Source organism: Aulonocara sp. 'chitande type north' Nkhata Bay, linkage group LG11 (assembly GCF_057382095.1).
Source record: "Aulonocara sp. 'chitande type north' Nkhata Bay isolate Kocher_YH1m ecotype deep benthic linkage group LG11, A_spYH_male_GT1.1, whole genome shotgun sequence".
Taxonomy (NCBI): Eukaryota; Metazoa; Chordata; class Actinopteri; order Cichliformes; family Cichlidae; genus Aulonocara; species Aulonocara sp. 'chitande type north' Nkhata Bay.
The window spans coordinates 23,296,870-23,318,853 of record NC_141354.1 but is presented as its reverse complement, the minus strand read 5'-3'; the positions used below and the strand labels follow the sequence as shown (position 1 = coordinate 23,318,853).

Genomic DNA, 21,984 nt, shown 5'->3' with positions numbered 1-21,984 from the left:
TTAAAAAAATTCCATAAGATGATTGTAGGGAAGGGGTTTCGCTTTTATATTTAGTGTTGATTTATTTTAGCAAATAATACAATTTTCATTAGAAAAAAATTACTACCAACACACAACGTGTTTGCAGACATTTTATATATAAAAACAATACACTTTTTAGATCAGAGACATGAAAATACAAATTGTTCTTTTTAAATAAAATATACATACATTAAAATTTGTTAGGCTTCTACATATGCTCAATGATATACAATAAATTCTGCATCAACTGATCACAAACTTGGTTTTGAAATAAAGTGATTAGAAATAAGAAACATCACTGACAGTAATAACTCTACATAGTTATACAAAGAGGATATCAAATCATTACAGTTATTTCAAATACTGGACGTTTACAGTTTTTAGTGTTCAGCTTCAGCAAGGGGGACAAGCCCTCCATCTAGGAGGAGCTTTGGGTCAGGAAGTGCTGAAAGAACTCCTGAGTCTTCCTCTTCTCAGCAAGATCCTGCTTTGCAGGTGACTTCAGAAGCAAGGAGGCAAAAATGGTGGCTACACATAAAGAAAATATATTGTTCATATTACACAGTATAGAAAAATCATTCATAAAAACAGTGTCTGTAATAATTTTGACATTTCAAGGAATGTAACACAGCAAATGACACAAAATGTTTTAAATAGATACATTTCTTTTAACTGAAGTTCATTTTCCTGCTATACTTTAGTTCACAATCAACCTTTATTTGGTGGAACAGATTAGCACAAAGGACATCTTTACACAAGTCCCCAGCTTTACACTGAGCAATAAAAAAGTCACAAAGTAAAATGTTGCCTAAAGCACAAAGTAGTAATAACACATTTATAAATCAAAGGAACTGCTTGCTTCATGTTCTTACCCAGGATGCTGACATCTAATCGATTGATAGCTGAATTCTTCAAAAGCTCACGGAGAAAGGCAGCTAAATAGTTGAACACGTTTTTATGGCACTGAGGTAGCATGGAAATAACCTAGACAAAAAATACAATACTTTTAACTTTTACAATTTAATGTAGGATTAGTAGAAATGGGTGACTAACTCTGTTCTTTTTTTTCCTTACTTGCTCACACTGGTAGGCACTGGTGCAGCATTCAAGGCAGCGTTGGTAAAATGAGTAGGGAACCACAGGCTCTGGGAGGGCATCTAGGAACAGAAGCAAGGCCTCTGCTACTGAGTGATTACTACCCGCTGCAGGTCAAGAGTAGCAGGGTCAAGGTAGCAAATTTTAAGAAAAAAAAAAATTACATATCACATAAAAGTACAACATAAATTATACTTAACCCCCCCCTCCCAAAACAAACAGTATTACATTCTAAGCAACATTCAAAACAACACGTTTGCAATTACATGGATTAAACAGCAATACAGAGTATTCGAAAAATCAAGCTTATTACTTTCTGTAATAAGTTATGGTCATCTAAGGTCCCAACTTTCAGAGCCAATTTATTTGCATTTAAATCCTGAATGTTGATTATTACAGGGCTGCTAAAACCCATCCAATATAGATTTAATGCTCTGAAGATAAAATAAAACATATGTACTGACTGTGCTCTGTGACTTCTTCAAATATTCTATAAGGACAAACAATATTTTTCTGCTAATTTTATTATAGTTTTGAAAGGATACGGAGGGACTCTGGCATCCCCGTGTCAAGGCAATCCCTTATTTCAGCAAATTCAATCCGGAGTCCAGGTTGCTGAAATATGTCTTCCTGCAAATAGAGGACAATACATTCAGACTCGTTCTCTCATTATACACCACAGATTCCCTTCAGCTAAAGAAATTATTTGAAGCGCAGTGGCTAATGCAGCAGAATAAATTCATTGCAAGGATCTTCATTCAGTCTATTTATCCTTAATCACAAAAAGCTGGCAGGAAGCCAAGTGTAGTGCAATTCACATGAAGTGGACACTATAAAACAAAGTAGGAGCATAGTATTGTTTGATTTTATTACAACACTGTTACATCACCATCAATTTTCTGACCTGTTTGACTGCATTGCGGAATAAGTGATCCACCATCATCCAAAGTTCTTTAGGAATGTCAAGAGGCTTTTCAGTGTTTGCTGCGTTCTCCTTTATAGGCAACTCTGCCTGATATTGGGAAGGAAAAAACAGAATGAAAGGCAGTTTAGTTACAGCTTAATTAGTCTCCAATCCTCAAAACTACTATAATGAAGCACCTGAGGCAACAATGAATACAATAGAGGTATTTCAAGTGAGCACTAACCAGTTGAAGGAGGGTCTCTTGTGGAATGTCTTGAATGGGCTCCCTCAGCTGACATAGTGCATGGATAGAAGTGCCATAACAGCTTGGCAGGTAGTTTCCTGTCACAGAGATAAAATAGTCCTTGCCCCGCTCTAGATGGAGCACCAGGATGTCTTCAATCTCCTGCTTGCCAGAGTTAAGCTCAGGTGCTGTTGTGCGATTTACGAAAACCTCAAGGTCAATATCCACAGAACCACCTAGATATTTAGAGAGAAGCGCAAATTAAAGAGAAGGCTGCTCCAGTCAGTTGTTATGTTATACTGTGGTCATAACAAGCAATTATGACGTAGTACTCTTTGAGGATTTCAAAGACACTATAATAAGCATAATCTGTCAGTTCAAAGGAGTCTGCCACTTAAATCCAAGTCAGTCTCTTTCTATATGACCAGGCTAATGGATTAATGTTTTATTAAAATTAAATTTGTTGGTTTTTACACAACGATGACGTGTTACTCACCCTGAGCAATAAAGCCTTTGGGGGGGTTGGCTGTGAGCCAGGGCTTGCTGTATGTGAACTCATTCGGCTTTGGAATAAACTCAAACTGACATGGGACCTGCCCGTCATTCAAGAGGCTCAACGTCTCTGCCTGGTGCTGCATGAACTTCACGTCCTTGAAGTGGAACTGGGAAAAAAAAACAGAAAAAAAAAGGGGGGGGGGGGGGGGGGGAAGCAGATTTATGAGCAAAGATAAAAAAAAAAAGTTTTTTCCTTCAGATCATGTGAAGCTATTGTATCCTTTGAATGTCTGCATAATGCACTCTTTCATTATTTTTTTATTATTTTGTATTTTAATTTAATGCCAGGGAGAATCGTAAGGTGAAGCTTTACCTCTCGCTTGGACAAGGTTACAGATGGAATGCATTCATTCTCCATTTTGTCAATATCACGAACAATTTCTTCAAAGGTCTTCTTATAATCCTCACTATTTATCCTCTTGATCTGCAGGATGAAGAAAAACAGGATTAAGTAAAAGCAAAGAAATAATGTGTACTTAAAAAAAGCCACAGAATAAATAAATAAATAAAAAAAAGCTCTTCAGCTAAATCATTTACCTCAATGATGAGCAGGGAGCTGACAGGTTTGTGGTCACTGGTCTTCAGAGTCATGTGACTCTGGTAATGCTGTTGCTTTATGTTCTTTCCTTTCCACAGGATACGATCGCACCACGCAGGGACACGACATTTTTCACTAAGTTCAAAATAAATGGCAAACATTAGTTCCCAAGTGTCTATTTTATTACAAAGCAATAAAACAATGAAGGCAGGAATTATCTCTGACTCCATTTATCCATTATCAAAATTAATGACACAATCCCTGCAGGGAGATTCTCTTGTGAGGTGTTGCAAGAGTACTGAATATTACACAACAAAGCTCACAGTTCAGGGCCACATCGGATGGCTAAACCAATTTATAAAGGACACTGATGCAAATGAGATGTAGTTTTTTTCCTTACATTGCTCAAGTCAATTCTTAGGCAATGTAGCTCTTGTACACACACTCGCTGGCCACTTTATTAGGTATACATATTCAACTGCTTGTTAATGAAAATATCCATTCAGCCAATTATGTGACAGCAGCTCAATACATTTAGGCATTTACAAGCTTATAACAAGCATCAGAGTATGGGAGAAAAAAGGTCAGAACAGCATGGTCACTGGTGCCAGAAGGTTTATTTGGAATATTCCAGAATTGGGAGCATAGTTTAAACCTCATAACCTACCTGAGTATAATTACTAACACTGTCCATCCCTTTATGACCACAGTCTACCTATCCTCCTATGGCTGCTTCCAGCAGAATAGTGTGTGTAACAAGGAATAACAGCATGTCACTGCATTCAAATGGCCTCTACAGTCACCAGATCTCAATCCAATAAAGCACCCTTGCGATGTGGTGGAACTAATTTGCATCACTGATTTGCAGCCTACAAATCTGCAGCAGTTATGTGAAGCTATCATGTCAATGCATAAAAATCTGTGAGGAATTTTTCCATCACCTTGTTGAAACAATTAATGGATGACACTACTAATGTGTACCTAATAAAGTAGCTGTGAGTGTATTCAACAAACATTTTATCAAAAAACAAAATGGAAAAAAACTTTAAACACAGCAGAGCTTTCTAAACAGTCTTAACGGTCAAAAATCACTCTGCATTGTCTTTGCAATGCTGCAGTCATCAACCTCAAGCCTGACATTTCTATTATAATGCTACTATGGTATTCTCTTGAGGCTATCCTTCAGTAAATACTATAGACAAAAACCAGAGTTAAGCAGCTCTGAATAGAGGGATAATTGTTTGCAGAGCAGGAAGCTCCAACCATTTAACAATTGATGAGACAGAAATGTCTCAACAGAGAAGGAAAAGAAATGTGGGCTGATCTGAATCACTGGTGTGTCACAAAAAATGTGATGATAACACAAGCAGCTATAGTGTTCGAACTACAATGATAGTATGTCTGCTACTTCTTTCTGTTATCAGTTTACCTTTTGCTACGAACACTGACATGGAATGACTTACAATGCCTCCATGTGAGAAGATTACCTTGTATCCCAACTGTCAGAGCCAGTGTCATATTTGTAGGTGGGCTGGAAATCAATCTCCCCCTCCTCAAATCCCACAAACACAGCCTCCTCGTCGATCTGCCTCTTGAGCTGATGACCACACGCAATAGGTAAATATCACTGCTCACAAACACGTTTGAATACAAAACACATCAGGAAACCATAATTAATATTACCTGATCGAAACTGTGCAGAGTTTCAAAGTCCTTCTTGCTGATGAGACCCTTCACGTTGTCAACGTCAAGCTCACTAATTCTGTAGTTGAGGTCCCCGATCCATAAAATAACACTAATTCAGAAACAGAACACAAATTCTAATGAAATAGTCATAAATACGAGAAACTTGTATTTATTTATTTCATTCACAATGTAAATTTTAAAATGACAGCTACTTACTCGTGCTTCATGATAGTGAGTGGCGCCTGGGTGAGGTCAGGTTGGCGAAACTGAAGACGACTGCAAATATCCTTATAGTCCTGATTACGTCTCTCATATTCCTCAACATGAGCAGCAAGGTGGGAATTGACCACGCAGATATCAGAGTTGTGGAAGCGAAAACGGATTGCCACAGCTCCCTTGTTTCCCTGTGAATCAGTAATTGATTAGAATGGACAGAAAATACTGAAACGCCTCCGCAAACACTAAAATAAAATAACTAAATGTTTTTATTTACTATGATTTTACTCATCTGCTAAACAATAAGTCAATATTATGCAAACAATTTCATGCTTGGCATGTTTTGGATATTTCTTGCTGCAATTCATAAACTAGTGTCCCATTACTGCAGGAAAGGATGGAGTGACCTTACATAGCTCTACCCCCCTCCCACTGGTCCCTAGCCAGCCATCTGCTCTACTCTGCAGGGACTGCTAAGTAAGCACGGTCGCATGAGTTAAGAATAACCTTTCCTGCACCAGTGTATGAGAAATAAAGTTGAAGCTACTGTAGGAAGAGCTTCATGGATGAATAAGCACTGAAGTGAATAGTTCACAGGAAGTAGAGATGCCTTTTCATCATCACAGGAGATTGTTTGTGCTTAAAAACTGCCTCATGCATTGCCATCTTGGTAAATGGCAATACATGAGGCAGTTATAAAAAAAATAAAAATAAAAATTGTATGGCAGTTGACAGACATCATAGCATAAGCCCAATTTTTGTTTTCTTTCATCCTTTCAATTTTCATGTAAATGCTAATACTCAACACTTCCTGTTTATATGTATATGAGGAAAATCATTTCAATGTGAAACTAAAACAATGCTATTGACATAATCTAAAACAGAAAGGCAGAATGTGTACAAGGACCCACACCCAAGCACTGCAGAATATTTGCCAATTTATGCAGTAAAACCAGCCTGTACTAGTTCCTACATCATTTCTAGCTGAATATAAATGCTAATATAATTGTGGAATATGTCAACTGATCTGGGTGGGGGAAATCCCTCAATAATATTAGGGTAAAATTAATTTTTCCTGCTGCTTGCATACCTTGGCTGATAAGCCTACATGGTCACCTGACAGTAAGCTCAACCCAACAAAATATAGGATTTTTTGGGATCCTTAAAGAATGTTTTCCCTGTGCCAGGTCCTTAGCCCACAAAATGTTGAGAACCCCTGACCTAAAGCTCCTGACTCTGTATGGTTTATTTCTAAAAAATTATTTCCAATTCCATCCAATCATTTCTCAGATTCAGGGTCATGGTGGGGCTGGAGCCTATTACTGCTACCATGAGGTAAGAGGTGGGGTACACCCTGGACAGGTCCATTATAAACAGGGGTGCACATAAGTGGTCAGTGGCCAGATAATAAGTTGCAACTTGCGTTTGCGTACATAAGATTTTCTGGAGGAGGACATTTGTTTAGAACTCTTAAAGATGTCGAAGAAGCAAGCTCCTTTCAGCAATTACTTTGGTGTTCCTCCACCTCCAAAGAAATGTCAGAAGGAGTCCGAACCTCAAAAGAAGCGCGTATTCTCGGAAAAGTGGTTGCAGGAGGTGAGCTGGCTTCAAACAAATGATGAACACACAGAGATGTGGTGCAGAATATGCCCTGAAAATGCCACTCTAGCGGACAAAAACAGTGCCTTTTATATGTACGCAAACGCGCGTTGCAACTTATTATCTGGTGTGCGTCTTTTATTTTGACAGCGAATGCGCACCTACGGACCACTTATGTGCACCCCTGATTATAAACCCATAGGCAATATGGAATCATCAATTAACCTAACCCTGACTAAATGCATTGCTTTTGACTGTGTGAGTACCCTGGAGAGAACCCACACATGCATGGGGAGCACATGCATACACCACACAGAAAGGTCTTGGCCAGATGCTGGATTTGAACAAAGCAACTTCTTACTCTGAGGCAACAGTGTTAACCGTCACGCAACCAAATCCCGTGGTCAGACACCACAGACATCAACTTAATGACTTTGCACAATACCAGAAACCTATATGATGACTTGTGCACAAAGAGAGTTTGAAATACTGTCCTTACCATCCTCCCCATGATGCCAGTGCCTACAGTCTCAGCCTCCACGTCTGAGATGAATTCTGCATGCTCCTTCTTCACAAAGAAGATCAACATAATGCCCACCAGGCGCGCCAACTTCACCTGCAGAAACAGACCAACAGTATACAAATGATTTCTTGTGGTTAAATGAAAACATTTTTGATGTTGCACTGGAACTCAAGAGATTGTGTAGCCACAAGACATGATCAGAGATGCTTTAGTGCAGTTTCTGTTGCTTATATCAGCACTTTGTCAGCGTCAACTACTAGGAACAGTAAAACGGAAGCGGAGAATCACATCTCAGAATAAGACACAGTTGTGTATGAGGAGCGCTAAGTACTTCATAATAGCTTTAACTTATGTAAGAGTTAAAGTGTCAGAAACAGAGCAGCCAAGTGTGCTTTAGTCAGAGAACTCGCAGATGCAGAAAAAAAAAATCCAACAAACTGACAGGATGGTGACCTGGCATATATCATGTGGCGTTTAAGGCGATTTGAATAAAAAAACAAAACAAAAAAACAACCAGAGCTATAAAAAGAGGAAGCTAATGTGCTGGTCGGTACTCTAAGAATGAGGAAGAACACAAAAGTGAAGACAAAAGACAAGAAAAAGAGGCAGATCAAAAAAGTAACCTAAAACCTAAGGTCTGACTAAGCTTATGAAAGCAACAGGGATATAATAACTCCTATTAGAAATAAACAGTAATAATCGATGTAATAAGATTGTATGATAATTATTATTACCACAGAAAGGTGGTGCTAGAAGTTCTTGAAACTGTAACGCATGCATTGTATCAGTTTCAGGAAACTATTTTAAAGTGTGACTGTTGCCCATGTAGAAGAAAACCAAACATGCCCTCTAAAATGAAGATCAGTGGTGTGAATCGTGACATTCGCAAGTCTTCTCAAATATCAACTAATAGCAATGAACTGCAAGATGTGAGGGAGAAAAAAAAATCCTTACTAAGGCATACTTGGCATCTGGATGCAATGCCTCAGACACAGCTTTTGTCCACTCCTGTTCCTTGGGGGTGTCATTGAAGAAGAAAGCCTCTTTACTGAGGTCAAGCTCCTGAAAACTGCAAAAAAAGGGCAAATGGTGAAACTTTAAGGGTTTGATTTCCACTTCATCCACAAGTGCTATGGTACTGACTAAACTTTTTGGCTCCTTAACACCAAAGCGGTAAACTGAAACAGGCCGGATTAGTGGATACACAGTGCAAAAATCAGTGGGCAGGCGTCTTCAGCACTTAAAACTGGCTCAACGGCTGCATGCATCTGTCAGAGGTTTGAGGAGTAAATGTCTGTCTTTGTAATAGGATTAAGCGGAGCAGTGCACAGCTATTGTTCAGCAGGAGAATATGACTTACCCCACGCAGTACATGTCAGGGGGCTCGGGAGTGCAACTCAGCCAAGGACGGAGGCTTTCCTTTGGTGTCTGTCCGTTCACATTGTATGTGCCAAGAAAAAAGCTGAAACAAAAGAATGATGAAAAGTGAGCACAAAACAAAGGAATAAAATTATAGCTTTGACGGGCTCCTCCTTTGCCCCTCCCCCCCTCAGTGGTTAAATGGTGAAACAATAATGTCAGTCTATATCAAGCTTATACCCTGCTGCTTTATTGTAGCAGTGACTCATTTCTAGATATTTTAATTCTTTTTTTTGTATGTTTAAGAGCACAACTGCACTTTTGCAGAAGTAACATTTATTAAAATGAATAGGAGAAAAAAAACCTGAAACGAAAGCAATTGCTTTCAAAGGTAAACCAACAAATACTGGAAGAGTCCTACATGTAATCCTCCACCAATCCTCAACCTTTTTGTCACTGATCAGGATTTCTCTCAAACTCCTTTGTCAAGTTTTCTAGGTTGCTTTTGACTTCTTTAGTTTCTGTCTGGACACACAGTATCCTGGGTGGGCAGGTGTCATGAGCTTTTATAACCAATGGTCAGCAACTTTCTGAATGACGGCAAACAGGCAGAAAGTAGTGTCAAGTTTCTACTTGTATCAGACATTAGAGGTTGTGAAATAATCAACACTGTTAAAATAGTGTGTTACAACAATTTGTAACACAACATATACAGATGACTAGTGGGTGCAGCTGTGGAGCTGCGATGCCATATTAGCCAGTTAACTAGATAAGTGCGGCTAAATAATAGTATGTTTCTGTTTGACCGCATCATTGATGCAAGAAGACTGCAATCATGTGGACAAAGAAATTGTCAAAAAAACAAAAAAACAACAACAACAACAACAAACAACTTTCTTTGTTTGTTTTCATCACAACATGTACAGATATCTCCAATTAAGCTCCTTTTCCATTAGGACCTACTCGGCGCAACTTGCCAAGACTAGACTCGAATCAACTGGTTTTCCATTACAATGGAGTCCAACCTAATGTGCTCGGCTGTTGTTACAACAACGCGTCCGAGCGTCCCTTGATGTAATTGGTATGTGACACAAACGGCAAGAATATACCTGCTGCTCAGTCTGTGGCTTTTCCTCAGACTCGGGAACCAACGTGTTGTTTTTGTAGCAATTTCTTTCTTTTTCTTCTTCTTTAAATGGCGGTTTGAATGTTTGTGAACGAGATGCTCTCATAACTCATCAAATGATGACACTGATCAGCTAATCAGTGGCAAGCAGTCTGACGAAGTCCCATTTTAGTACCTGCTCGGATTGCTTGGAGCCCTGGCCGAGCAGGTCCCATTTTAGTACTTGGTACTATGACCTAATGGAAAACCCTGAAAAACGTCGCGAGTCAATCAGAGTAAGTACTAATGTAGTCATGGAAAAGGGGACTTAGTGTCATGGTTTTGCTTTATTTTATAGCTACAGGCTGGTAACTGCAGATTTATCAGTCGGTCTTCGTCAAAGGTGTTAGCAGATAGTAACACCATCTTAAAAAAAGAACACAAACTAATCAATGACCTAGTTTTTAATCTTAAAAAAACAACTGTAAATACTTTATAAAGAATATGCACATAAACAAAACCATTAACATAAATAGAGCTGCACCACTTTCTGACTCTTGGCCATCACTTGCTAAGCTATCAGCCAATGTGGAGGGCAGAGCTGTAGGGAAAAACGAAATTGAAAACAAAGAAAATGTACTGAAATCAAAACACAGTGTTGAAACAGAAAGAATAAAAAAAAAAAATGCAAAAGAGAAATCCTCATTTCCTGTATTTAAATAATCAATATTATTGCATAAAATGTACAAAGACAAACACATAAATGTCTTGTGATCACTGAGCAGCCTCACTGCAATTTAAACGGAATACTGAAGGCAACATGCCGTGAGAAATCGTGAGAGGGTCGAGCCCTTGCCATTTACATCCCCACTGAGGTTTATTCTACAGGTCCAGCTCAAAAAAAGGCAACTTCCTTCCATTCAATGTGCCGCGTCTCTGACCTTCAGGCGGCTGCTGTTTTCCAAATGCTCTTTCACAGGAGCAGCATGGGGCTTTTTATTTTGTGCTGACTGCCACTGAACCTTAAAACACTTTCTGCTTTCACAGCCCGAGCCTCAGCTAACCAGAGAAAAGCTGAAACTATATTTACACAAAGGGAGCTTGGGACTGCTGCTTTTCTAAAGCTTTTATTCATAATATTCATATCAGCATGGATTTTTCCCCCCAGCGTGTCCCAACTATACAGTATAAAACGAGACAAAAGCAGACAAATGCATGTGTGCAAGCACGATACTAAATGTCGGCCGTTTTTGACTAAAGGCACAACACTAGCTTACTTCTTGTTAATCATATACGGCTTTTTAAATATGTCCAACATTACATATTTAGCATACCCTTTTACATGTATGTATGGGAAACAAATATTTCCCTTTTGGATCTAACTCACTCATGTTTATCATATTCAAGATTCCTTCCATTATGGTTACAGCTATTTTCAGAGTGTTCAGAACGTCTGAGACAGTGCGGCTTAATTTAGCACGCAGCAAGACAAACCCACAGATGTTGACTCATGCTTTTTACATAACACTTCTATCATCCAAACTGTGTTAACAGTTACACTGCGGGCACAGAGTCTTCATGCATAAACCATCTTTTCCACAGATTTTACAACCTGTTTTCGATTTTCAAACTGAACACCAGAGTACATCGAAATACAACTCGTTTAAAAATATCTGCACTCACCTAAGTTGGAAACTTGGGAGTGGTTTTTTTTCCCCAACTTTTAAAGCTTACAGTGTAGATCTTAAAAACAAATTACTATAATGTACACGTTGTCCGGCTTAAAGTGACTTTTTTTTTTACTGCTTTAGACCAAGAAGAACAAACAGGAAAAGATCACATCACTTCTCTTTAGATTAGACTTCCCCACCCAGAATACCAAGGCCTTACCATCATCATCAAGGAAGCATTTTTTGCTACCTTTTTTTTTTTTTTTAAATATTGATGATGCTTATGCAATATTCAGGAGTTTTAAGATCACCAACATCTATGTGCCTCTATCAATGAGCCAAACACACTTTTAATCAGGGCCACACTGGCACAAAAAACAATAAACAGCAACATACCTGTGATTTTCCAAGAAAGTGTACAGTTCCTCTTTTTTCATCAGCTCACACTTGATAAGGTTGTCGCGCAGGCCAAACTGCGGCATGGCTAGTATGTGAGCTTTGTTTGATGGGGTGTGGCTGGAGGATCGCACCAGGTCATCCCGGTCCTCTCGAGTGGAGATGCCCAGGCTGCACACCAGAGAAGAAATAACGTGCGTGATTTGAGATGGAAAAACGGAGTCACAGAGGGTTGTTTTCTTTCTTTCTTTTTTTTTTTTTGCGGTGGAGGGTGGTGGTGGGGGGGAATGTTTTAACAATTAGGGAGATGCTAGAAATGCTCATCTCCAGCTGTGTATTAACAGTCAGCATAGTCTTTAGCCTAAATGCATTAAGCCATACTTACTGGAGAGCTACAGTCTTAATGTACAGCAGTTCAACACAACAAAGACAACAATCTCTATTTCCAGGTGGTCAATATGGGATGAGCTAAGTTGAGAGGAGAAAATGTAATATGCCCATATCATACAGTCTTCCAGGAACATCCTGAAACTTAACTCCAGCACAGGGAATAGACATTAACTCAAAGCAAAGCAGGACCGAAAACAGACACTGTCTTTGTCTTTGTATTAAAATATAACTGTATTAGTGTGGGTATAATGCAAGACTTCCCCACCCTTGAAAAATTATGAAAAGATTCTCAAGGCCTCCTCACCTATCTTGGTTGGCAGACGCTCTGGACTTCTGTGTGCCACCGTTGGAACCTTTCTCTTTTTCTGAAGTTACTTTTTTGTCTGATGATTTCTCTGTTTAGGAAAAGATAAAACAGAATGGTTAATTACATGATTGCAGGACAGCTATGCAATCATAACTGCCTGCACAGTGAACCACAAACAAAGTACTATTTTCATTTAGCCGGTTAAGATATTTTATTAATATATTAATAAACTCATATTTCAGCCTTTAAACAACCAAAATGTAAGAATAAAATTAAGCTAAATGTGAATAAATATAAGTCATAAAAATGCCAAGTCAGAGCTTAGTTGTTGGGGGCAATCGACTGAGGCCTCCTCCTGCAGATGGATACGGTTTCTGCATTCCAAGTAGCTGGATTTAATGGCTGAGTGCGAAGTATTAGACAGCATGCCCCTGTCTCCTGAAGCTTGGCAGGCAAGACAGCTGGCTCCAGTGAAAGGGAAAGCCAGGTTCTCTGAGCAGGAAATTAAATTCTACAAAGTTATAATAAGCTACATTAGACAGTACAAAGCAATGACCCAAAAGAGTAGATACAATCTACATAAAAAAAAAACAACACAACAGTGAATTTCTTTTCTCAAAATTTGTTTTAAAATGACAAACTTAAAACCAACTGGTCTCTTACTGTTTTTACAATATGTGTGTAACTCTTTTCTATGTGCAGCATTTGAGACATGAAAAAAAAGAAAAAGGAAATCATATTTATGTAAAACACAAGGTTAAAGAAGTAAGACAACAAAGCAGACAAGGCATAAACCAGTGAAACACAAACAATAATAAGATAGTAATTTTAATAAAGTAAAGCAAAAACACGTGCTAATAAAACTGGTTTTATAGATTATTTTCTTTTTATTAGACATGTCTTTTGGCAGAACAGCTGCAGCATCAAAGTCTGCTGTTACTTTCACCTCAGCAGGCAGTTGATGTCACTTTTTCTGCATCGTTGTTTTAGGAAATGTCACTCTAATTACCAATAAGACAGGTTGTGACATGTGCACCAAACCCCAAGAAAAGGTCAACATAAAAAAAAGGTGCTAAGAGTTAAAGCCATTTTAAGCCCTATTTAAAAATCCTGACACTAACACTCTGACATTTTAATTAAAAAACAGCAACTCTGTTGTTTCAGTCAACAAGAAAATCCCTTTATTTGACTGACAGAACTTCCAGCAAACTGTGAAATTGCTCTTGAAAACACTACAAAAGATGCTCTTATTGCACACACAACCCACACGCAGCTGTCAAACAGCACTTACCCAGTGTCACACAAAATGCATCAATAAATAAAAGTCAGTGGATGTGTATGTCCATTCTACTTCACTTTTGAATACCTGCTGCCGTGCAGACAACTTTTGAAACAAATCTCGTGGCATTAAATGCACACATGCTACTGACTGGAGATCTTATCATATTTCTGCATTCTCAAATCAGCAAGGAAATGACTGCAAAACCTTGTGGTGTTATACTGTTGCATGCACGTTATTAAAGACATACAAGTTTTTCTCTCTCTCGCTTAAAGTACAGCTGCTTATCTGTTAGATGAAAAAAAAAAAAACAATTTACAGTTAAAAACAGTACAACCAGTATGAGGCTATGCGTTTAAAACATTATATGGTACATCCTGCACAGGCTTTAGTATCTTTAACCATACAGCGGAAATCCAGCTGTATGACCTCTTGCTCACTCCATTTGTCACAGGATGCCTCTATAAGTGTGCAGCTACACGTAGCATAAGTGGCAAACTCTTCTATGAGGGCTCTCTTCCGTATTAACGCAGGAATATCTCTACAAAATACAACCGGCCAAAGTTCATCATTACACTGCTTCACAAGCAGAAACACGTCAGATTGCTCATATGAATTATTTTTTTCTTTTAATACTTAACTGTAAATTTACATCTGCTTAATAAACGGTTGGAGCGTCATATATTTTAATTGGATGACATGCAGACTTTTCTTTTTGAAGGCGAAGCAGACAGTAAACGGAGACCTATAATAACAGAGAGAGCCGGTGGGAACAAAGTTTACAGGCAACTGATTGAAGCTAACAAGCTAAATCGGCTAAGAGGATAAGTCGGGAGTGAATGGGTGAACGTGGAAATACCCTGACAACAAGTGCAAATGGCTCAAAATTCAAGACAAAAAAAAAAAGAGCCTCTCGGTGAACGACACAACAATGTGTCACTAAAACGTGTTGTTGCAACATTTTTCCTAACAGGTGTTCCACTTCTTTTAAAACCACACAATGACGATGATATCGCGGTGCTGAAGTCTGTGCTAGTGCTAGCTGCTGTTCTCTTTAACCGAGCGCCTATGATTCTATGATTCGCGGCGAAAAAACAATGTATCGAACACATTGCTACATGGATGTGAAATTACCCAGTTTCATCGATAAGCACTTAAGCTAATGAGGCTAAAGTTAGCATTTCTTGACAGAAGAACTAGAACTGCACGCTAGCATTAACTAGGAAGCAAGCTTATCCCGGCCGGATGGCAGGGACCCCAGCGTTTCTTTCACCTCCTCAAAATCAACAAATTAAACCAGGAATAGTTTTTTTTTCCATACCAAAGTCTCTCATCTCCATAGACATCTCCATTTATTGCTCCCACGCATTCTGTGCAGAAGACCAATGTCCACTCAGTCTCAATCCAAACGCTATAGTAGTGGGAGGAGTTTACACTCCCACCGCTGCAGAGATAAGACACCGAAACAAACCTAATCGACTATGCAGATTGAAATCGGAAGACTCAACAACATTGCATCAGATTAGGAAAATTAAACATATAACGAGAGATACATATTTAAAAATGATTTTTGTTTATTTGTTATGGAGGTAAGTGTGTTTGTGTGGCACTTGACTGACAAAAGATGTTGCACGCAGAGTTTTACACGGTATCACATGCTGTGTGATTTGTATAAGGTCATTCCATGTTTTGCATACTTGTCAGCAGTAGCATGCCAGTAAAACAGAATGCACAAGCATAATGATTGATTAAAATCTGCTTAAAATCACACAGCATGAGGAACGTACACAAGTTGGGAAGCTTTTCTGTTTAAAAGCAATGCACAAAAACACTCCGATATCTCACATGGCTTCTCAATTTGTTATGTTTTTTCTTTCATTGTTAATAGCAGTTAACAATAACTGCACTACATTTTCTGTTAGGCCTGTTGGCCCTGTGAGCTCTCGCTCTCTAGTTTACTGTGGTGCATTGAATGAAAAAAGGACAAATTAAAAATACAGGTTATTCCTGTGGTTTTCATGCTTTGTCACGTCAAGATGTCCTTTCGACTCCTTTCAACTCACGTTCAGATGGAGTCAGTTGAATTCAGAGGAAGTGGCATTTGCAAAATTGGATGTAATTTATGGTGCAATACTGACACGCAAAAACTGCACACACGAAGAGACAAAATGGAGAACACGTCCCAACATCCACTGCACAGATGCTGGTGGACCAATTCTAGTGCAGTTCATTTTATTGCATAGGGAGACGTTGGCAGACGGCACATACAAATTAAAATAAGGTGAAAAACCTGTTTTTCCATGCTGGTTGAGTTTAGTGAGAGTTGTGCCGATGGGTGCGAGGGCTTGTTTGACAACTTCCTGTCCTCTAGTGTCTTTTTGGTACTTGGTAATCCAGTCAAACTTGGGTATCTGTGTGGGAGTCCTGCAAACATCTGTGAAAAAAAGCAGAGAGGAAAAGAATGATAAAAGAACTGTAAACGATTCTTGCCTTAATGAGAAATTCGACAAGAGCCTGGTGTGCACTTTAAGGCAACACGAAAAGTGTTAAGAATGAGAAAAGTTGCATTTTGCAACTTTATTTTAAAGCTACCACCTAAAATTCCTTGTCTTGTTTTCAAAGTAAATGACCCTGTAAGTCAACCTCCATGGTTAAATTCACCTCTATGGGCTCACCGTGAGAATTTTTCTTTTTAACAACAGCCGGCATGCCATTTGTTCTTACCATCACTGGTGTCCCACAGCAAATTAAAAGCCTTTGGGGCTCTACTGGGAATACCGCAAAAAACCCACATCAGTCTTTGCTTGTGTTCATTTGGGACTTCCACCATGAAAACGGCGAACTGGTGGGAAAAGCGGCACATCCATAACAAAGCACACCATCTTTGACCTTTAACGGCCTGATACTTTCAGATGAACAGAAAGCAGGCTGTAAAATTGTGGTGAAAATTAACTAATAAAAAGGAAGTAACTTATCCTGTTAACTGTTGTCATGTCTAATTTTCATGTCCCATTGCTAAAAGCTATGTGCACAAAGATTAAGTAAGAACAGCGTATACTGTCCAAACTCCACCCTTCCCTCTCTGCCTGCTAGCAATTCTCGCACAGGGAAGTGTCACCACCAAAACAGCAATAACCAGGAGTCTTTTTCCAAATAGATATATTATGTGGTTTTCCAGAATAATATAACCTCTAGGTTATTAACTCAATATGTATTGTTTCACATAGGTTACTACAGCAAAATATTTGTGCTTTTTCACACTCTTCTTCACTTAAGATTCAAATGACCTGTCTTAAACAAATAAGATGCTGGTGCTACTGCGAATTAATACTTGATTCCAGTGAACCGACAGCTTTCAAAGGTTATTCTTGTTTCTTGCTGGATGTCATGTAAACACATCATATAGGGGCTAACCTACCACTCCACGCCTTGTTGACTTCGCTGAGGAAGAGACGCGAGTTGGAGCCAAAAGGAAGTTTGAGGTCTAATTCTTCATCTTTGTAGCTTATTCTAACTCTGGTATCAGCGCCTAAAATCAGAAGAAGAATGCAGGGGGCGAAAACAAGATGTACATTATCGTGTGGTGCACCAGTTATGCAGCTTATTTCTAATTGGGCTGTAATGGAAACTAGCACACTCACCCACAACCACAAGTTCCTCTGGTGAGGAAACTAAAAAGATTGTAGTATGAGAAATATGTTTCAGAGAAATTACCGTCACATTATTTTTGATTAGGTACACTGTTGAAATAGCATAAGGGAATATTTATTTGAGATGAGCTAAAAAATATTTAAACACTATTCACCTGTGACAACTGCAAAGTCGACAGAGATGGGTATTATGGCCTCCAGCAATACATCGTCAGCAGTAATTGCCATTCTTCGATGGGTATAAATGAAGATTCTGTAAAAACATTACATTGTAATTTTAAGATTTGTTTAATGAAGTCTGTATTTCAGTTAGTTCTCTGCCTAACTAGAGCTAACACATGCACACTAAAAAATATCCCATGACTGTGGTACCTTTGTCAGGCAGGTTAGTGTAACTCTGTAGTGTACAGTGTTAAGCAGTGGGTGGTACTGCTGCCACCCACTCTTCTTAGAAAACACTTTTTAGACTGAATTCAAACAAACTGCAAAGAACTCATGTCAGAGATATTTTTTCCCCACCAAGCCACTAAAACTTACGCATGCTCGTTTGCAGACTCCACGAGCCCCAGCAGTCTGCTCTCTGTAGTGTCATCAAAGAGGACATCACATTGGACAGCATGATTACGTTTTAGTTAAGGAGAAAGATGTTGTTTACACTTGATGTTTAATATCATATTTATCTGCCAGAAAAAAAAAATACCTTTCAGCAAAGTCTACTACAGTGGGAACGTGAAACTGGATTTCTATTCCTTACAAGTAACTATTGCACTTTTTACAGTATTTCTTAATTTCACAGAGTAATATCAAAAGTATAAACCAGTACATCTATATGTCAGCATATAAATAAGGCTAATAAACATATTTATAGATCAAATTTCCTCTCCCCGTTTACATGCAACAATTCACGTTCTTCTCCTCCTCCTTCTCCTTTAGGGGTTGCCACAGCAGATCATCTGCCTCCATATCATCTTATTCCTAGCATCCTGTTTTGTCACACCAACCCTCTGCATGTCCTCCTTCACAACATCCATGAATCTTGTGGTCTTCACCTGGAGGGAGCCTCGCAGCGCCATCTTCAAGACCCTTTCCCCTTTTGCTCCAAACCAGTCAAACTGAGCTGTGCCTCTGATATACTCATTTCTAATCCTGTCCTGGTCGTTCGCAACAAAAATCTTTCCAGCTCTCAGCTCTGTCTCCTGACTTTTTTTTAAATTTTTTTTATCAGTGCCACTGTCTCAAAACCATATGTCACTTTGGATGGTTTATCCTATGTATTTAAACTACCTCACTCCCTCACACCTTGCATCTTAGACCTGGCCCTCTCTCATTCTCACAAATGTATTTGGTCTCACTTCTACTAACTTTTATTCCTCTTTTCCCAAAAGCATACCTCCACCTGCTCCTTACTCTTACTGCAGATCACAACGTCTGCAGTAACTGTTAACTTGTCTATTTCCACTGCAAACAAGAAGGGGCTGAGAGCCGATCCATGATGCAATCTTACCCCCGCTTTGAACCCATCTGTTACTCCTACCGCACACCTCACCTCTGTCTTGCTGTCCTCATACATGTCCTGTATCACCCTCACATACTTCTCTGCCACTTCTGACTTCCTCATACAGCACCAAAGTTTCTCTCTTAGTACCGTATCATATGATTTTTCTAGACCCACAAAGACTCAGCACAACTCCTCCTGATCGTCTCTGTACTTCTCTATCAGCACTCTTAAAGCAAAAATCGTGTCTGCAGGGCACTTCCTTGGCATGAAGCCATACTGCTGCTAGCTCAAATCCTCTTCTTAACTTGGCTTCAGTATCTCTACCCAAACTCCTTATGGTATTATGCAACACTTCATGTTATTACCATATTATTAAAAGAGGAATGACAGTAACAGTAACTACTCTCTGCACCTTGTTTTGAAAACATATTTTTATGCACATCTTACTTTAAGACAATGACAGTGAAGTTATAGGATCACCAGCACTGACAACAAAGACAAAGCACACAGCTGCCACCTTGTGGACAACGTGTCTCACTACAGTATTGAGTACATGTTACCTATTTGAAGGAACTGCTGACTAGACTAGTTTTTAATCTAAAAACAAAAGCACCAATAAACTCCATGTGCACTCAACTGCAATGCCCGGATAGAAGCCTAAGTAAAGCTACTCTTTAGTCAGAAAGATGACAGCCAAGTGGCACAACCCAACAGGCCCCATTTCGAGCTCAGCAGACAGAAAAGCTGTTGCGCCAGTCAAACGCGGTTTTTTGGAAGCATGTAATCTATAGTTTGATTCGCTGGTCAACCAAGAACCAATGCGTGTGAGTCGGGGAGGATACCATGATGCAGTTTTCTTCCCTTTCTAAAGTTTCTTGAATTGCGACGGACTGATCCATAGTGTTGACATTCAAGCTTGCTGGGCGACAACTTTGGCACCACGCACTCCAAACGAAAACCCACTCCGTGGAAACTCGAGCAGCTCAGTTATTTCTCTCTGAAGTGGAAGCGCAGCGCAATGAAAGGGAGCGCAGAAGCTCCGCGGAATCCCACATCATTCCTTTTCGACCCAGAAGTTTTCTTCTTTTTCCACCTTCCTTCGCTGCTGGCCCAGCCCGACCCAGTCTGCCACGCACTGATTCAGGATCGCGTTGTACACCCAGTGTGACGTCACTCTGTTTGGTTTGCAAAGGCCCGAAGCCGCCAGCTCAAGGACGGTTATGTCTTGCAACACCTCGCACTCCTCAGAAGTTGCATCAAAGCTTTTTTTTTTGCGTATTTTTTTTCTTCAAAAAATATTGTATTGCATTTACATCTTACGTTGTCAAAATGGACTACTGTATTACTGTCATTAATATTATTTGATTTCTATTGATCTTGGAGAGTTAAAATTGAAAAACTGTTCAGGATGTGTGTAACGCTGATTTTTTTAAATTATTTTTTTAAAAGCTGCTATCACAATACATGATAATATACTGTGATAACTGTACTGTATGTGCTTTTGCACAGTTGGCACAGGACATACACCTTTGTGCAAAGTACAGTGCTCTGTGTGCAAAATACATAGAGCGCATAATGTGTAATCACCTCTCATTTATGTATACTTTGCTAGGACAAAGGGAAAAGGGTTCAGTGATTTCTTGAATCATCATACTGTACTGCAAATAAAGCAAAAACACAGAGTTTGTACAGTTCTAATGGGCTCTAAAGTCATTAATTGGTATTACTACCTTTATTCTTCAACACAGCCTGAACTCTCTTGTGCAGGTTTTCTTGTTATTTCTTTAAGCAGTCTTCAGGAATAGTTCCCAGGCTCATTGAAGGACATTCAAAGCTCTTCTTTGGATGTTGGCTTCATTTTGTTCTGTTCTCTCTCAATATGGTCCCACACTGCTTCAGTAATCTAGAGGATGTAAATCCATGACTGATAGTGTTCCATTGTGTGTGTTTTTATCCCTGTTTTTAATGCACTGGCATTGTGATATTGACAAATGAAGCTGTTGCCAATGAGGCAGTTTCCAGATATTGCTGCATGCATGTTAAATCACCATGCACCTACTGAAGCTTCAGTGAACAGTAGATGGATCAAGTCAAGGTCCAGATGTCTTTGGTCCTGTGCCACGTCTTTCCTGTATTTTCCCTTCTTTTTCAAGGAAACCATTTTCAGATACTGTTCATCTGTGGCAGACAGTTGTTTTTTATAGGCCTGCCACTTCTGCTTTTATCCTCTGCTCTTCCAGTTTCCTGATTTATTTATTTTTAGTACAGAGTGTACATTAAGAGATATAGAAAGTTTTAGCTAACAGTCCATTGGGAAATGTAAAAGTTTTTTTTTAAGAAGATAACTTTTCTTGACAGGCTGCTGCAGACACAATACTGGTTCATCCATTGCTTTTGTTGACTTTTTTAAAATTCTTGAATGATTCATATGTCACAGTTAAGTGGCTTAACAAACAAACAAACCAACAAACCAAAACATTCCTCTGAAAGCAGGTATAAATACTGGACTGAAAATGAGGGAAATAGCAGCTAATGTCCAAACAAAATCCCCAGAACACCTCCCAAAAGACCTTCAGAAACCCTGGACAACTGTTGCTCAAGACCAGATTGTATTTACAATAAAACATAGAAAACATATCAACAGTTTGACCTGATAAAAATGTGTAATTTTAAGGGAAACATAAGGTCATTTTGAATTTTATGGTAACAACACATCTAATTGCAGTGTGCAGTTTAGTATAGTCTTGTTGAAATATAAAAGAACAAGAACTTGCCTGAAGAGGTCATCTGGATAGGAGGATATGTTTCTCTTAGACCTGTATATACCTATAAGACCAATCCAACTGTCAGAATCAGGGGCGGAGCATGGGAGTGGCTTACTGGGCTTAAGCCCGGGTTGTTTTGTCAGAAGCCCGGGGTCTTTTGGAGTGTAATTTTTTCATAGCTAGA

At 39.1% G+C, this 21,984-nt stretch overlaps 1 protein-coding gene across 3 annotated transcripts; it reads right to left on the bottom strand.

Moving 5' to 3' along the window:
• Positions 1–124: 124 nt before the first annotated feature.
• inpp5b (inositol polyphosphate-5-phosphatase B) lies at positions 125–20,196 on the bottom strand. Of its 3 annotated transcripts, none has more exons than XM_086311186.1 (23): positions 19,878–20,196; positions 18,075–18,154; positions 17,693–17,790; positions 17,529–17,558; positions 17,306–17,416; positions 16,178–16,321; positions 12,606–12,696; positions 11,912–12,082; positions 8,742–8,843; positions 8,336–8,450; positions 7,358–7,474; positions 5,260–5,447; positions 5,041–5,152; positions 4,845–4,954; positions 3,357–3,492; positions 3,133–3,243; positions 2,761–2,926; positions 2,265–2,500; positions 2,021–2,128; positions 1,662–1,746; positions 1,096–1,223; positions 894–1,005; positions 125–549 (listed from the first exon to the last, which is right to left on the bottom strand). In XM_086311186.1, the coding sequence occupies exons 1-23, from the start codon at positions 19,932–19,934 to the stop codon at positions 440–442; spliced, it is 2,718 nt and encodes a 905-aa protein (XP_086167312.1). In that variant the 5' UTR covers positions 19,935–20,196; the 3' UTR covers positions 125–439. The 3 variants fall into 3 exon arrangements, with proteins under 3 accessions (XP_086167312.1, XP_086167313.1, XP_086167314.1); XM_086311187.1 differs by having other exon boundaries at positions 18,075–18,117; positions 19,878–20,195; XM_086311188.1 differs by lacking the exons at positions 16,178–16,321; positions 17,306–17,416; positions 17,529–17,558; ... (1 more) ...; positions 18,075–18,154; positions 19,878–20,196 and adding an exon at positions 15,209–16,151.
• Between the last annotated feature and the right edge of the window lie 1,788 nt (positions 20,197–21,984).